Source organism: Lygodium microphyllum, chromosome 14, assembly GCF_053477565.2.
Source record: "Lygodium microphyllum isolate KBCC chromosome 14, Lygodium_microphyllum_v1.1.10, whole genome shotgun sequence".
Taxonomy (NCBI): Eukaryota; Viridiplantae; Streptophyta; class Polypodiopsida; order Schizaeales; family Lygodiaceae; genus Lygodium; species Lygodium microphyllum.
In genome coordinates, this window is record NC_141148.1 from 144,110,296 (window position 1) to 144,128,725 (window position 18,430).

General features: G+C 40.5%; 1 protein-coding gene across 1 annotated transcript in view; it reads right to left on the reverse strand.

The window, feature by feature from the left end:
• Positions 1-13,594, reverse strand: part of UCH3 (ubiquitin C-terminal hydrolase 3) — a 92,322-nt gene extending 78,728 nt beyond the window's left edge. Inside the window, exon 1 of the mRNA XM_087693471.1 lies at positions 13,328-13,594. Coding sequence (XP_087549597.1) covers positions 13,328-13,405 — 78 coding nt within the window. The 5' untranslated portion in view covers positions 13,406-13,594. The remainder of the gene's footprint in view (positions 1-13,327) is intronic.
• Between the last annotated feature and the right edge of the window lie 4,836 nt (positions 13,595-18,430).

The window sequence follows — 18,430 nt, forward strand, 5'->3', positions numbered from 1 at the left end:
AAAGTGAATATATATACGTGAGTGATGGGATGCCACTCAAGGTGGGTGAATACAAAATTGTCACAAAACTCATACACCTTGAACTGATAATGTTTTCAGCAAATGTAGCTGTTGCTGTCCTGCTAGAAATGTGGCCTCTTGTTGATTGAAACTTGCAACTGCACCCTTTCAGACCCTCAATTTGCTGAAATGCAATTCTTGCTGCTTTATACTGATAGAAAGCAAGAAGTCTCTGCTCTCATAGAGCTCCTTCTACCTCATGTGGCCGAAACACAACCACTTCCTACTCCAAACAATGAAAAAAACCACCTCTTACTATTAAACACCTCATGCTGCAAAGTTTGCAGCCTTCTACTAACATGCACCACCAAGAGATGAGATAGCAGAGTTTAACGATGTCACCACCATGTGATTTACTCCTAAGTAACTTTGGATGTCACAAGGACCTGAAATTTTAATGCTTTGCTTAGTATTTGATTAAAAGTTAATCAAATGTGCAAATGTGACTTGCACATGTGAGGTGCACATCAATTATTTCATAGTCTGGGCCCACCAAGAACCCAAAATATCAGTTGGTACCAAAGGAAAAAGTTATAACAAGTTATGCTTGACAGATAGTGGATGGTACAAGGTGTCAAAAGTTGGCCTAGAACATTTGATATAGCCATTAGTGTCAATGGTAACACTAGGAAATTGGCATTAATTAATTAATTAATGCCAATTCCGAGCTATTGAGTGCTCAGGATCGCTCCAGTGTCAAGGATCGCGTGGTGGGGGGATTTGCTCAAGATGCTGCGCCGAACACACACAGAATGCACAAGGAGAAGCTCACTCAAGAGACAAGAAGAGAGATGGAGGCCAAAACGTTTTCTTGCTGGTTTTTTCTTCTTCTTCCACACACTTTACAATGTACAGAAAGAATAGATAAGATACAACATAAAGGAGAGTGGCCTACTAAGTCAAACAATGCATAACCGACTACACTAGTCGACTGGCGCTATAACTATGCCAGCTGTAAATAGATGTAACAACCTGAATATAATAAGTAATGAGTCAGTGGCCATGTGAGAGTCATAATGACCACCGACGTGGTAAGTGTGGACGTGTGGACCCATCTAACCAGGCAATCCATCATCAATGTCCGCATGTGTTGAGCTTGTCATCTCAACACTCCCCCTCAAGCTCAACTTTAAGGTATGCGAAGCATGTTAGTTTGGTAAGCAGGCAAGACAACCCTTTTCACATGACAGAGATGTAAGCAGAAATATCCTTGATGTTGTGCATACAGACATTTGGGGGCCTACACAAAATGTATCTCTTGGAGACAGTTCATACTTTGTCACATTTATTAATGATTGTTCTAGAAAGCTGTGGGTATATTTTATGAAGGAAAAGAGTGAAGCGTTTGAGCACTTTAAAACTTTCAAAGCTGCAATTGAAAGAGAAACAGGCTGACATACACCAAGTCAATCTCACCTGCTAGTACTTTCTCTCTCACAAAGTGGTAGTGTACCTCAATATGTTTTGTCCTGGCATGGAACACAGGGTTCCTAGCTAACTGTATACTGCTCATGTTGTCACAATAAATGACAACTGGACCTTCCACCTACACATCTAAATCAGCCAATAACTTTTGCAGCCATACTTCCTCACATGCTGCAACACCAGCACCTCTATACTCAGCCTCTGTACTCGACAAAGCAACTGTAGATTGCTTTTTGCTGCTCCAAGTAACTGTTGCACTACCAAGAGAGAACATGTATCCGCTAGTAGATCTTCTATCAGACATACTACCAGCCCAATCTGCATCTGTGTATCCAAACACCTGTACATCTGTACCTGCCTCATAGAAAAGTCCATAATGTAATGTGGACTTCACATATCTCAATATGCGTCTGACTACATCCAAATGTGGCTTTCTAAGTACTTGCATAAACTGACTCACAAGACCAACAGCGTAGCTCAAGTCTGGCCTTGTAATGGTCATGTAGATCAAACTCCCCACTATCCTCCTGAACATAGTAGGGTCTTCTATCTCATCCCCAACATCAGCACTCAACTTTACATTCTTCTCCAACGGGACTGAAAGTGGTTTGCATGCTGTCATACCATACTTGGACAACATATCCAAGCCATACTGTCTTTGGGACAGCCATATACCATCATCATATCTGATCACCTCAATGCCAAGGAAGTACCTTAGCTCACCTAAATCCTTCATCTCAAACTTCTTTTTAAAAAAGTCCTTGACTTCAGCAATCCCACTATCACCATCACCTGAATAATCAAGTCATCCACATAGATGACTATGATGACCAAACCTGCATCTCCCTTTCTCACATAAAGTGAGTGATCAGCATCAGAAACATAAAAGCCAATATTGACAAGATACTCTCTGATCTTGTCAGACCATGTTCTAGGTGCTTGCTTGAGCCCATAGAGCACCTTCTTCAACTTGCACACATACATGGGATGCTCTAAATCTTTATAACCTGCTGGCTGATCCATATACACTTCTTCCTGCAAATCACCATGCAAGAAGGCATTCTTCACATCCATTTGCTGCAACCTCCAACCTTTGGCTGCTGCCAAAGCAATCACACATCTGACAGTTGCCATCCTAGCAACCGGACTGAAGGTTTCTTCATAATCTATACCATATGTCTGGGCATAGCCTTTTGCAACCAGCCTAGCTTTGTACCTACTAACAGAACCATCTACATTGTGCTTAATCTTATAAACCCACTTACATCCAATAGCTTTCTTGCCCTTTGGTAATGATACTAAATCCCAAGTCTTATTGGCCTCTAATGCAACCATCTCCTCATCCATTGCTGCATCCCAATGAGCATGACCAACAGCCTCCTCAAAACATGTGGGCTCAACATCCTCAATCACTTTCACCATATAAGCATAATGGTGAGCTGCATAACCTTCAAAACCAAATCTGTTAAAAGAGTATCTCACCCTGCTAGACCTGCGTACCACTGGATCACTCAATGGAGTCTTTGCATTGACGCGTGCTCTCTGTACACCTGGAGTCCTCACTGGAGGAATGCTAAGCTCATCATCCAAGCTCTCTGAGCCATTGGAGTCTCCATCAAGAACTGCATCAATGCCATCTGACACTTTATTCTTTCCTTTGTCTTTACCTGTAGTGCTACTAGATGCACCTGAAGATGTAGAGCTACTCCTTAGTCTTCCAGACCAAGGACTACCAGATGATGTCTCTGGTCTATTAAGAGTCTGTGATTCTTGCTTTTCAGCCTGCACATGAGTATCATGATCATCATCATTATCCAATGCATCACCACTAGATGCATACCAACTGCTCAATTCATCAAAGATGACATCCCTGCTTACTCTGAACTTACATGTGACAGGGTTATAACAATGATACCCTTTTTGCTCTAAAGAGTATTCAATAAAGACACACTTTTCAGCCTTTGGATCCAGTTTCTTCCGCAACTCATCTGGCACATAAACATATGCAATACAGCTAAACACTTTCAAGTGTGAGACATCAGGCTTTTTACCTGTAAAACATTCTTCAAGAGTCATACCATGAACTGCAGCTATGGGAGTTCTGTTCATAATATAAACAGCAGTATGAGCAGGCCTCAGACCAAAAATGCTTAGGCATATTCTTTTCAACCATCAAGGTGCGTGCAACTTCTGCAATATGTATGTTTTTCCTTTCTGCAACCCCATTTTGCTGTGGGGTATACCTGCATGTAAACTGTCTCTTTATCCCATGAGACCTCAGAAAATCACTGAACTCATTCGAGAGGTACTCTCCCCCTCCATCTGACCTCAAGCACTTTACTTTCAAGCTTGTTTCTCTTTGAACTGCAGCCTTGAAAGTTCTAAAGTGCTCAAACGCTTCACTCTTTTCCTTCATAAAATATACCCACAGCTTTCTAGAACAATCATCAATGAATGTGACAAAGTATGACCTGTCTCCAAGAGATACATTTTGTGTAGACCCCCAAATATCTGTATGCACAACATCAAGGATATTTCTACTTACATCTCTGTCATGTGAAAAGGGTTGTCTTGCCTGCTTACCAAACTGACATGCTTTGCATACCTTATGAAATTCTGCAATTCTAAATGTAGACAAACCTGTAACCAATCCTTTGGACTACATTAATTTCAACCTTTGTACATTTGCATGTCCAATGCGTGTGTGCCAAATTTCAATATCTATAATAACACATTTTCCTTTAGCATACATAGCAACATTCATAGTAGGAATTCTAGCATCCAGAGTAAACATACGTCCAACTCTACTTCCCTTTGCAACCAACCTGCACTTGTCATTGAAGTCTTCTACAAAGAAACCCTTTGCATTAAATCTGACTTGCAGCCCTTGCTCTACCATCTGACCGACTGACACCAAGTTCTTTGTAATAGATGGCACATGTGATACATCCGAAAGACTCTTTGTCTTACCATCATGCAAGGACAAGGGAACTTTTCCAATGTGTGAAATTGGGTGACATGAATCATCACCCGTCTGCACATAACCTGCATTTTGCAAATCCTGCATCTCTCCAAACCATTTTGCATGGCTGGTCATATGATTGGATACACCTGAATCAGCATACCAAACATCATGTGTTCCCTTTCCTGTAATAGCATTCAACATATACTGCATAACTAACAGACGTTCATTTTTGTCTTCATTCTATCGTGAAGACGATACATAGTTTCCTTGCTGTAACTTACCACTGCGAATATCATCTTTCTTAGCATAACATTGGGCTGCAATATGACCTGTTTTGCTACAGTAGTGACACACAATACCAGAGTTGTTAGAACCTCTGTTCTACCATCCATCTCTTCCTCTAGAGCTCCCCCTGCCTCTAAAGTTTCCTCTGCCTCCAGAAACCTGCATTTCACCAAACTATGGATTGAATCTGTTTTGCTGGTTATCGCCAGCACGTCCCATACCACGGCCTCTCGAAGAGGATCTTCCACGTCTCCTTCTTGAACTCGAGTAAAATGCTTGGACCTGTTCACAATTTCTTTCAGAGAAATCACCCTGTATATTGATCTTTTCAGTAATCATGAGAAAGATCAGCTAATCAAAATCTGAAAATGGCTTCCGTACATATACTGAAGTAACAAATGATTTCCATGCCTTCTCATTGTTAAGGCCACTCAGAGTGGATGAAACCAAATCATCATCATCTGACATTGCATCAATCACTGCTAAGGAATCTGCAATGCTCATCACATTCAAAACATACTCATTGACAAATATTTTCCCTTTCTTCAAGGCATTCAACTCTTTCTTGAGTTGAATCTTTCATGCCTTTGTATTTACTGAAAACATGCTCTCAAAAATTGTCCAAGCTACATGTGAAGTTTCTGCATTCCTGATATATCCCAGCATAGTATTATCAATTACTGCAGATAGCTAGTACATCACCTTTTTGTCTTTCGCATTCCACTCTTTCCATGCTTTTAACTCATTTGCAGTCGGAAGGATACCCAGCTCTGACTCCTTTTCTTCACCTGAAACAAATTCATAAAGGCCCTTTCCAATAAGGAAGTTTGTCACACGGAACTTCCATGAAGGGTAGTTGTTCTTGTCGAGCTTCTCAATAATGGGATTTCCATTATTCTCTGTCATTATCACAAAACTAATACCAAACAGTAAGCAAATCTTCTGCAACCCTCGACATGTAGTGCACAGTAATACACCAGACAGCCTTTTTCACTGTTTGCTCAACAATGCATGCAATCTGTAACCAGTTTACAGATAAACCTTATATTTGCTTCCTGCAAACACCTCAAAAATTACAGATTCGCAATCTGTAACCTGTGCACCCACTTTCGGTCAATACAGCCGAAATCAAAGTATACCCTGAAACTGTTGTCCGCAACCTTGCGGCTCTAAAACGGAGCCTGAAACGGCCTCAGATACCCAAAATAATTTGGGGTAAGCCCTAAAGGGCTTTTCTACAGAATACACAGCGCTCTTCGCGCACACCAAATCTCACTACAATTTGAGATTTTTGCTCTGCCCTGCTTCCAATGTCTCCACAGACACTATCCAAGAGAGAGAGTGGAAGAATGGGAGAGCTTCTTACCCGTGGCTTGCTTGCTCGAACCTTGCTTCTTCTCCTTCACTTCAACTTTTAAAATCAGCCTCTCTCAGTGGCGCGGCTCTGATACCATGTCAAGAATCGCGTGGTGGGAGGATTTGCTCAAGATGCTGCGCCGAACACACACAGAATGCACAAGGAGAAGCTCACTCAAGAGACAAGAAGAAAGATAGAGGCCAAAACGTTTTCTTGCTAGTTTTTTCTTCTTCCACACACTTTACAATGTACACAAAGTATAGATAAGATACAACATAAAGGAAAGTGGCCTACTAAGTCAAACAATGCATAACCGACTATACTAGTCGATTGGCGCTATAACTATGCCAGCCGTAAATAGATGTAACCACCTGAATATAATAAGTAATGAGTCAGTGGCCATGTGAGAGTCATAATAACCACTGACGTGCTAAGTGTAGACGTGTGGACCCATCTAACCAGGCGGTCCATCATCAATGTCCGCATGTGTTGAGCTTGTCATCTCAACATCGAGTGGTAAACCAACCTAGCCAATTTGGCTATTTAGAATTTTTTTTTGACACATAAATAATTATTAAATTAATTTTCAAAATTTATATTCTAAAATTTAATTTAATGGGCTAGATAATGCTGACGATTCAATTTAGAAGGCTACTACTTGACAAAATTTTCTCATACAAGTTTGGAAAAGTTGAATTGGGGCTAAAGGAAAAAGGAAATCTCGTTATTGCATTTTGGTGCTATTGGGAAGAGAGGTTTGACTGCTACTGCTTGCTTTTGGGGCTATTTCTCAACCATTGGAAACCATTTTAGTGAAGGCAATTGCATACTCTTGACCAAGAGAAACAGATAATCATGGCCGATGCTTTTTCTCCTAAAGATTACAGCCGCTGATGCTCCCTTTGCTGTTGGAGAATACATTTGGGGTTGGAACATGAGATCAACAACTCAATCTCACCAAATCCTTGTGACAAATTTTTGAATTTTCTCTCTACCGCCATCCCTCTCTTTCTCTTGTTATTTCCTAGCTTTGCTTCAAGTTTTACAACAATCCAACCATTGGAGGTGGACATTTTGGGTGAATCTCTACAATAAACCCTAATTTATATTGTAAATTACAACATAAATTAGGACTCAACAACCACCTCCGAAAGTGCGCCCAGATTTAAAAGCTTCAAACTTGAATTGTCAAAGTTGAAATCAATGTATTTCAAGAGGATTCAAAAGGCCAACCAACCAACATTATTTGGGGCTAATTTATTTCCCAAGAAGCACGAGTGAAGGTCGATCCCCTCGCAAATCAAGGGGTAAATTGATTTGAAGGCTTACTAGTCATTTATGCCAACAAGAGGCACTTGGATTAGTGGAGAAGGTTAAAGAATCTCAATTGTACTCTATCCATTTGCAATACAAGTTTAAGAAATATTGCAAGGGGCACCATGCTTTTGGGCAACAAGCTGTCCAATGTCCAAGATGAAGTGGTAACATTGGTATTTTCAGCTTATGTGAATTTTATGCTTGCTGTAATTGCTCAAGAAGGAAGGCTGGTTTCATGGTTTCATTGCCATGATACCATCAAATCCTTTGACTTGGTGGGCCCAAGGCACCTGATTGAAGGTCAAAAATTTTACTCTAGTGCTCATATTGTGTTCAACTAAGAATTTACCAGTATGTCATCTTTCAATGAGATGGAATCAAGCAATGATGATGCATAGGGAAAAATGCAATACCTAATCTTGGAAGGCTTACAACATGGACAACAAGGAGAAAATATGGTTGTTGACCAAAAAGCGGGTCCTTCAAGGTCACAAGATGCTAATGACCAGCAAGAAGATGAATAATATGATGACCAATTTAAGGCTCGATTGAAAGCAGCAGCTGACATCTTTGTTCAATTAGCCAAAGATCCACAGTTTAAGAGATTTTTGAATTATCCCAAAAAGGACAGCAAGGGCAAGAAGAAGATATCATCTTCTAAGACCTTTGGACAGTAAGAAGCTTCCAAAGGACAATCACCACAGCCTAAAGATGCACCCAAGGTGGGAATGAGCAAAATCAAATGGTACTAGTGGGATTGGATATCTCTATTATATCGGTTGTTGCTGCTATTTTCAAAGAAATGAAAGGTCACCTTTTAGCATACTTGGTTTTTAGTAAGAATAAAGTTGATAATGAAGATGTTGGAAACATGTCAAAGTTGGAGAAGAATCGCAATTTATTTATGAAAATGTATGCTATTGCTTGGAAGATTTGGTTCTGTTTCAAGAATTGGAGTCACCCTTTTAAGCACTGATCTTGATTCTTCCCTTGGAAGAGATGGAATTAGAGCCTCTTTCAAGATAATAAAGGAGAAGAAGTGGTCTTATTCCCTTGCTTCACACAAAGCAAAGCTTCTACATGGTTGGAACTTTGTCCAATTTTAAAATACGTGTTGTATCTACTTCACATGAGGAAGAAATGATTTACTACGATTAAAGTAAACGAATGACTTGGTTCAAGCCGCTTCCGGGGCAACTACCACTTCAAAGGCCAAAAGATCATAGCATAGATCTTATCCCTGAAAGTAGCCCATCTAATAAGCCACCGTACATGGTAAGTGCAACCCAGCAGGCAAAGATAATGACTCAGGTGAATGAGGTGTTGAAAAAAGGACCAATTCAGCCCAACTCATCTCCCTTTTATTCTCATTTGTTTTGGTACCAAAAAAAAAAAAAAAGATTCATGGTGTATGTACATTGACTATCATGATTTGAATAAAATCGCGATAAAAAATCAATTTCGATCCATCGGATTGACGATGTTATAGATAGATTGCAAGGGACAGCCATATTCAACCGTATGGATTTGAGAAGTGGATATCATTAAATTTGCATTGGACCGAAGGATGTACCTAAGACAGTTTCCAAGACATTTTTATGTGAGTTTCTTGTCATGCCTTTTGGACTTATGAATGCTCCTGCCACATTTAATCGAACAATGGAATATTAATTTTAAAATTTAATTTAATTATTAATTCTTCCTCAAAAAATAATTTTACTAGCCAACAATTTAAATTGGCTAGGCCAATTCATCATCCAAGTATTTTTTAGCATTTATTAGCTCCTAAAATGGAATTAATTAATTAATTAATACCTAGTTCCTAATGTCACCACTATCATTAATGGCTAATAAAATGATCTAAGCCAAAATCTTTCACCGAGCACGACACTAATATAGCTTATCATAACATTTGCCTCTAACACCCATTGACATCTCAAGATCCTTGGCCTATCATCGCGACTTTACTTTCTTACACAACATGTTCAACTCACATTTGCATGTTTGATTATTACCTAAATCAAATGCTAAGCAAAGCATCAAAACGCGTCCCCATGACACCTACTCAAGGGAAAACTTCGCAAAGTCCAAGAAAGATATTGCAATGGGTAGTCTACCATCGTGATGCAAGGGAAAGCACAATCAATATGGATTCAATTTAAGCAAATGTTTGCTTCTATATGGTTGATGGGCACTTTTGAGGTGGATGTTATGAGAACATGGCATAACTTCAATGCATTGCAATGCAAAAATTTGAAGCACTATAATAAGAACTTTTGGAAGGTATTGTTGCATGTTACTTCTTATCATGTTGTCCCCCTTTCTAAGCAAATTGAAAAGCACTATTGTGGTTTGTCTAAAGAGATTCATAGATAGGAGTTGTCCTAATAAGTAAGAAGCCCAAAACATCAATTGGTTTGGTTCTTGATGTGGCCAGTGATTAGCCCAATGATGATTCTATTGAGCTTTGTAGAGCATGGGGGAAAGTTAGGTACCAGCATGCATTGATATTCTTTGATAATGGAGCAAGAGCCAATTTTATCTCCGCTAACATGGCAACCAACCTAGGCATCAAAGAGGATGAGATGAAACCCGTAGAAAAAATTAAAAAGGCATGTAAGCGCCATGCAAATATATGGATAGCAAAGCGTCATTTATTGCACTACTTGAGGGTTGTATTACTTGGGATGTCTTGGTGTCATAGAGTACATGCAGTTATTAACTTCCATGACAAAGAGATTACTCTTCAACTCATACCCTTGATGTTAGGGGCCAGTATGCATTGATATTCTTTAACAATGGAGTAAACATTAATTTTATCTCCACTAACTTGACAACCCATCTAGGGATCAAAGAAGGAGAGATGGAATCCATGGGAGAAACTAGAATGCCATACAAGGGCCATGCAAAACTGGTCACACCACTCATTGAGAAGCTTTGCTTACACGTTCAAAGTCATATAGATAACAAAGAGTTATTTATTGCACCACTTGAGGGTTGTGATGTATTGCTTGGTATGCCTTGCTGTCATAGAGTACATATAGTTATTGACTTCCATGAGACAGAGCGATTACTTTGCAATATAAGAGCAAAACCCATACAGTTGATGTTAGTAAGACAATGAAGCAGGAGCCAATTTTATCTCCACTAACTTAACAACACATATAGGCATCAAAGAGGATTAGATGGAATCCATGGAAAAATTTGAAATGCCATGCAAAGGCCATACAAAACTAGTCACACCACTCATTGGAAAACTTCGCTTACAAATTTAGAATTATATGGATAACATAGAGTTCTTTATTGCACCACTTGAGGGTTGTGATGTATTGCTTAATATGCGCTAATGTTGTAGAGTGCATACAATTATTGACTCCTATGACAAAGTGATCACTCTCTAGTATAAGGGCAACATCCATACCCTTGATGTATAGCTTAAAGAGAAATCAATCCTACTTGTATCTACTTCTGTTATTTCAAAAATAATAAAAAAGTATTTTTCAAAATATTTGATTTTTGTCAAAGATAAAGATGATAATGTTGATATAGGAAATGCAACTAAATTGGATAAAAATCACATATTGATTTAAAAAGTGGATATCATTAGATTCGCATTAGGCCAAAGGATGTCCCAAAGTCAGCTTTAAGGATATCTTTTGGATTATATGAGTTTCTTGTCATACCAGGGCTTACGAATATTCCTTTCACATTTAATAGGATTATGGATCAAATATTTTAACTACATAGAGAAATTGTGAGAACCTTCTTTGATGACATAATTGTCTTTTCAAAGAATGAGACAGAGCATAGGAGACACTTGGCAATAATGTTTAAGGAGTTACTAAGCATCAATTGGTTATCAATGACAAGAAAAGTGAGTTTTTCTTGCATCAAATCCACTTCTTGGGGCACATTGTATAGACTGATAGGATACACATGGAGCCTGCAAAGGTTAAGGAAATACGATCACGGCCATATTTGAGGAATGGGCATAAGATCCATAGTTTCATGGGTTTATGTTTTTATTACAAAAAGTATGTGCATAACTTTGCTGAAATTACATCTGCACTACCTACTTTACAGAAGAAGGGTGTGCCATTTAAGTGGACATTAGTCAAAATTTCAATCTTTGGCAAGTTTTAAAAAAGCTGACCTTAGATCTTGTGCTTGTGTTACCCAATTTAAGAAAGTCATTCGTTGCTCAATGTGATGTATATGAAAATAGCATTGGGGCTATTTTAATTCGAGATGGCCGAGCGGCAGCATATGAAAGTCGTGTTTTCCACAGTGCAAATAAAAATTTGCATGTCTACAAGAAGGAACCACTAGCTGTAATTCATGCACTTTCTACATGAAAATGCTATCTTTTAGGGGTTTATTTCACGATGCATACAGATCATTAGACATTGCATTGTTTTTTGACATAAACTAAGTTATCTGAGAAGCATATAAAATAGGCGAATGTCCTCTCTATGTTTCACTTTCAAATTGTACATATAGATGGCAAAAAAAATATAGTGGCCAATACACTATCTTGTAAGCCTCAAAGTGCCCAAAGCTATAGTATCCTTGCCATAAACTAGGATGACTAAATAGAGAATAGATTCTAGACACCATATTTCAAGAGAAACAATGTATATATAGCTCACCAGTATCCTGGACAAAACAAAAAAAGAAAAGCAAGTTGGTGGAAAACTCATTAAGCAACATGTTAGCAAAATGGAAAAAGATAGAACACTTGAGCCCATCCCTATGTTAGCAAATTAGTAACTCATGAATGAGTCTGTGCATGTACATTTGTGGACTGGGCACTGGAGATTATTTTAGGCACTTTTTTTGCGTTTGTTTTTGTGGTTTCTAGCATTTTTTGTTTGGCCAACTTTATTTTTAAGCCATCGTGATGATGGCTGCCTTGATGCATTATTAGACATTATTTTATTCTTGGCTCCCTCCTCCACATTCATTCAGATGGAGAGGGGGAGCCAGTATCAGTGCCCACACAACTAGTGACTTACTATTGTACACAATTGTCTCATATTTGATATATGGATTTCATTTTCTGAGGATATCTTTGAGTTCTCTCTTTGCAATGTTTCTTTGTTCTTGTGTTTTCTCTTTTCTCTCTTGTGTTGTGCAATCCATTACAGTAATCTTTTACACTTCCATCACTAGCGCTGTTTTCTACTTATACAGGTCTGCCCAAGGCATTTTTGCAGAATATTGCCTCATACAGCTCATGGCAGCACTTTCAAGTCTCAAGTCTGGTCCAGGTCATTCGCAGCATTATTTTTGTGACCGCTAGTTCTGTAATAATTTGATCAGCGCACATAGTTCAAGGCACAAAAGTGCATGCATCTGGCAGCAGGCCATTAGGTAACATCATTCCCATCTGCAATTTTCTACTTTTCAGAAACAGAGGATGCGTTTTTTATCATGTCTGCTGATCGATCAGCCTTTTCACTAGGGTTTTGTGTTCTCCAGATGATTGATTGGCACACGTCCTCATGGCTCACTTCACCTAATTCCTCAGTATTAAGTCGACTGATGAGGACTTCCTCATTTGTAGAAGTCCATGAAACCCCACCTGAACATGTATTAGCCTTGGCGCATGATCAAAAGCCGCCTAATAATGCAAAACGCAAAGCAGTATCAAAATGACACCAGCTATGCATAAGCAATCACAAACGGCAGTATCATCAACCGCCGATTACCAGTAGCACAACTTCTTCCCACGTCGATGGACGTAACACATTGTCAACATACTATTGTGCACAGTAACCTGCTCCTAGAAACTACAACTCTAATGACTCAATGATGGCCCAGATGCGCATACTGCACTTCATACGTGGAAGGGAAAAGTAGCCACACAAAGCTTGAGAAAGAGAGAAAAAGAAGATGGAGAAAAAGAAAAAAGAGACCTGATTCATGATATCTGGATTGGACTCCAGAGGCAGCCATCGCTTGGAACCAGATCGCTCGTCCCGAGATGTTGCCATTATAAGAGCTTTGCCTGATGGAGCACTGCAAAATCGAGTCCCAGAGATTGTGCGCTCTCAGTACTGCCCTTGCCACACGTCAAGACATGCCTAGCGCATGTCGCCTTCCCTCTTTTATACTTTGCACTTAGGGCCGGTTCAGACTCGGCTCACGGCCGCCCCAACTCAACCTTACAGTGGTGATGTAGAAGCTTCTTCATATGCTTCTATTACTAAGGGCTAGGTCACACCAAGCTTACGAGGGAAAGCACAGATTTATGGCAATGTTCATAGTAGTGTGATCGCACCAACCTTCTTTATAAAAAGCTTACCAAGCATTAATGAAGTTTGTAAGCATACAATCGGTCAACTCTAAAATCTTTTTAGCATTTATTGTAGCAATAAGCACACAATTGGTCAGTCGTTTCACCTCACCTTCATGTTAGAAAAGTGATTGGGTAGTGCTACTAAACTTGCATTGGTATGGCCTTTTTTCAAATGTTTAGTAGGGGGAGGCGAGGGTTTGCATAACCCCACTTCCCCCAAGCCCACATTGTGCAATTGACGGCTAGTGAGGGGAGTGGCATTCGACTCCCCCCACTAGACCTCAATGTGGCGCAACCCTTGTTGCTCGTTAGGGTGCTTATAAAGCATCAATGTGCAACTCTCCTACTAGACTGCCCCTTTAGAGAGGAGGAACTCGAACTTCTAATGAGAGAGACGAAGAGGCAGAAGTCATCAATGTTAACGATTCACCTGCTACATTCTTGCAAGTCTTTTAGGAAGTCGTGGCTCCACTGACCTTTGCAAACCACTAATATAAATAGTTTCATGAGAAAGGATGAAGTCTCACAACCAATCAAAAAAGGTCTAATTAAAGTAATTCTTAAGTCAACCTACAGGTCAAGGCCAAATGATTGGCGACCCTTAGCAATGTTAAATACCACTTCTAAAATAATGGCGAAGGCAACAACATGGAGAATCGAGTTCTTGCTTCTTAAGTTGATAGTCCCCATTGAGTACAACTTCCTATATTTGTAGAGAATGGAGGGAAGCCAACCTTGGATAGTGGACTTCAAGGATCTCATTAAGAGAAGAGGAACCCTACTATCCCAAAACTAGAATTGGAAATGAGCTAGAGTGACGAGTTGTTTGCAAGGTGAAGCTAAAGATCAAGGGGTTTGATGTGATCAAAACCATAACCACCGATAGTGGCTAGAGGGAAGTCTTGAGTCAATTGAAGGGGGGGGTGTTGTCCCTCACTCCTCTAGTCCATCTTTGGCTACAAGCAAGATAGTAGAGAAAGGAATTCAAGTGTGGTCTGACCTTTGGGACCCAAGAGGCCCTTGTTGAATGCAAAGCCTATTCATCAAGAAAAATGACACTTGGTCAACTTCACACTTCCCCAAAACAAGAAGGATCCTAGCATATTGGGCAAATAACAAGAAAGTGAAATTACACAAACTCAAAAGTAGGTCCAACTTTTTGAGATAAAGGACAAGACGTTCCTACTAAAGCTAAAAAGCAATTGGGAGACACGGTTCCCGAACAATTTCCTCGAGGTCTAGTCTGAGATATATAGAAGAATATGGATATCCAACCCCTTTAATAGGCTCAATATGTTTCTATTAAGGGTGATTTTTTAGAAACTTCCAATGAAGAAAACTAGAATGAGATTTAAACAAATTATTTCAATGTGTTTCTTCTACTCAAAAAGAGGAGGAAATCTTTCATTTACTTCAGGAATGCCACAACATGAGAAAATTTAGGAGAGCTTTTGAGAGATACATGAACCAAGCGAGCTTTCATAGTACCATCAAGTGCAAGCAAGTAGTGTTAGATGATAGAGGCAACATGAATCGTGAAAGGTTGAAACAATAAGCAATAGTGATAGTAGTAGTCATGAAAATTGTCTCAGCAATAAGAAAAGGTAGAATGAGATGGGGGCATAGCTTAGCAAAAAACGACATTCACAATGCTAATAGCAAGTGTGTAAAAGAAGTCAAATAAGCTTTCAATGTGTTAAAGGATATAAGGGCCAACTGTAGAACAGCTACCAAGGCTTAAATTTTGAGAAATCCTATGACATGTTGTAAATATCTTTCTTTTGTACTTGGGCTGATTTAGGCTTTGCACTCCTTGAGTATATACCTATTTGTGTTAGGTCTTGCCATTGTTGTGTACACTTTGCCCTATTACATAGGGGGTGTACCGGCTTACTAATAGATTCATTTGACATGCTTGGATGTTTGATCGACGTCTGTATGACTGTCACATGCTAATTTATGCCTGCTTGATCCTGGTTATGCTTTGGCAATTAGTGGTTGACTTGGTGCATTCCTTTTGCCTATAGTTTGCTCTCATTGTACCTGGCTGTAATTTATTCCAGCAAGCAAATATGCATGGACTAACGTGGAATCATCATGCTGAATCATCCTGATTTTATGTACTTTTGATAGGACTTGGTGGGCAGTACCATTAGCTATTAGTGAAAGTCATTTTGCCTTGGTTTTGTGAAAGGTGAGAAGGATTGAAGCTTGCACTCGAGAGCTATGGCGGGAGAGCAAGAGCAAGAAAGAGAGAGATAAGAAATGGAAACTCCAACAGTCATAATGTGTGACCGGGCCTTCCTTTATTCAAACTGTCACTAAAAGAATAAAGAATAAAGTGACGGTGACGGGCGCCCGCCACCTACAGTGTGCAGTGGCGGTGACTGTCAGTGTAGTAATACATGGGCGGCTAGGCGGAGGCGCCTTTACCCCCAACAACCTCCCACTTAAAGGCGAATCTGCCCTAGTGAGGAGTGAAAAGAGAGAAAAAAAAAGACAGTACAACATGTACACATGTACAACAGGATGAGAAAAGACGTCATCTCATCCCACACCCATCAACCTCGTGAGGAAGGCAAAGCACTCTGTAGAGAGGCTTTTCGTTGAGTAGATCTGCAAGATTCTGGTCAGTCAAGATCTTGACAAGGTCAACAGACTTGTCCTCAATGACCCCACGTATAAAATGATACCTCACCTCAATGTGTTTCGTCTTCGCATGGAAGACCGAATTCTTGGCTAACTAAATAGCACTCATAGAATCCGAATGCAGTGTAGGGATAGCATCAATACCAAGGTCAGCAACCAAATGACCCAACCAAATGGCCTCCTTGCAAGCCTCAATGGCTGCAACATACTCAGTCTCTGTAGTAGAAAGGGCCATGCATTTTTGCACCCTGGACATCCAAGAAACAGCACCTCCAGCATATGTGAATACATAGCTGGAAGTGGACTTCCTACTATCTGCATGTCCTGCATAATCACAGTCAGTGTACCTCACGACTCCTATATCCTGGCTGCCATAGCATATGCACATATTTGCAGTGCCCTTCAGATACCTCGTGATACCCTTCACGGCATCCCACTGCTTCTTGCCAGGTGTAGCCATATAGCGTGCCGCAACACCAACTGCAAAGGCAATATCTGGACAAGTGGCTATCATGGCATACATAAGACTACCCACTGCAGATGCATAGGGAATCTTGGCCATCTCGGCCCTCTGCTCATCTGTCTGCGGACAATTAGCCTGTGAGACCTTCACATAAGAAGGCAATGGACAGCCAATAGGCTTTATGTCCTGCATGCAAAAGCGCTCAATGACTTTATGAATGTACTCCCTCTGTGACAAGTAGAGGATTCCTTGATGCCTGTCACATCTAATGCGCATACCAAGTATGTGAGAGGCCTTTCCTAGATCTTTCATCTAAGAGCTCTTCTTGAGCTGAGCCTTAAGAGCATCTAGCTCATCATGAGCTTTCCCTGCTATCAGCATATCATCCACATAGAGTACCAAAATCAATAAAGAACCATCACGGGCTTTCTTCATGTAAAGACACGGATCCGTAGCACTCCTGTTGTAGCCCTATGACTGCATAAAGGCATAAAACTTATGATACCACTCCCTAGGTGCCTGCTTCAAGCCATAAAGACTTTTCTTCAATTTGCACACTAGGTGCTCCCTGCTGGGTTCTGCAAATCCCTTAGGCTGCTTCATATAAATCTCATCATGCAAGTCCCCATGTAAGAAAGCCGTCTTGACATCCATCTGGTATAAATCCAAGTCAAGCTGAGCAACCAAAGCCAAGACTAAGCGCAAGGTGGTCATCTTAACCACAGGAGAAAAAACCTCATCAAAGTCCACACCATGCTCCTACTTAAAACCCTTTGCTACCAATCTAGCCTTGTATGCCGGCTTGGGGTATCTAGGGGTACTTTTCAGCTTGTACACCCACTTGCATGGCAAAGCCTTCTTGCCCTCAGGCAAGGAAACTAAATCCCAAGTCTCACTCTTATGCAAGGAGTCTATCTCAGACTGCATAGCCCTCTCCAGGAGTGACTATCACCCCTGCGCATAGCCTCATCATAGGTGAAAGGCTCTCCTACATCTGTAACCAAGACATAATGCATCGAGGGCTGAAATCTATTAGGTGGACGTTTGTCTCTAGTAGACCGTCTCATGGTAGGCTCTGGGGCCTGCCCAGCTGCTTGTCTAACACCCTGACCATGAGCATCTGTTGCAGCTGTAGGTTGTCCAAGTGGCTGTGCGGGAGCTCTTGGCTCCTCTTGAAATATGACCTTGCGGATCTCAACAGCTCTCTCATGCTGCCTATGCATCTTGTCTTCATGGAAGACTACATCATGACTGCAGATTACTTTCCGCGCTTACGGATCCCAGAGACGGTAACCCATCTCGCTTGCATCCCCATAACTAAGGAAAATGCATTTGACACTCTTAGGATCCAGCTTACTTCTCTTGTCCTTGGGCACATGGCAAAATGCCTCACATCCAAAGACACGGAGATGCGCATAAGAGGGAGGGTTTGTAGTTCATACCTCCTCGGTAACCTAGAAATCCAAACCACTAGAAGGTGATCTGTTTATGATATGCATAGTTGTACTAACTACCTCAGTCCAAAAGCTCTGTGGTAGGCCTGCATGGCTGAGCATACTGCGTATACGCTCCTGGATGGTTCTATTCATCCGCTTAGCCAAACCATTC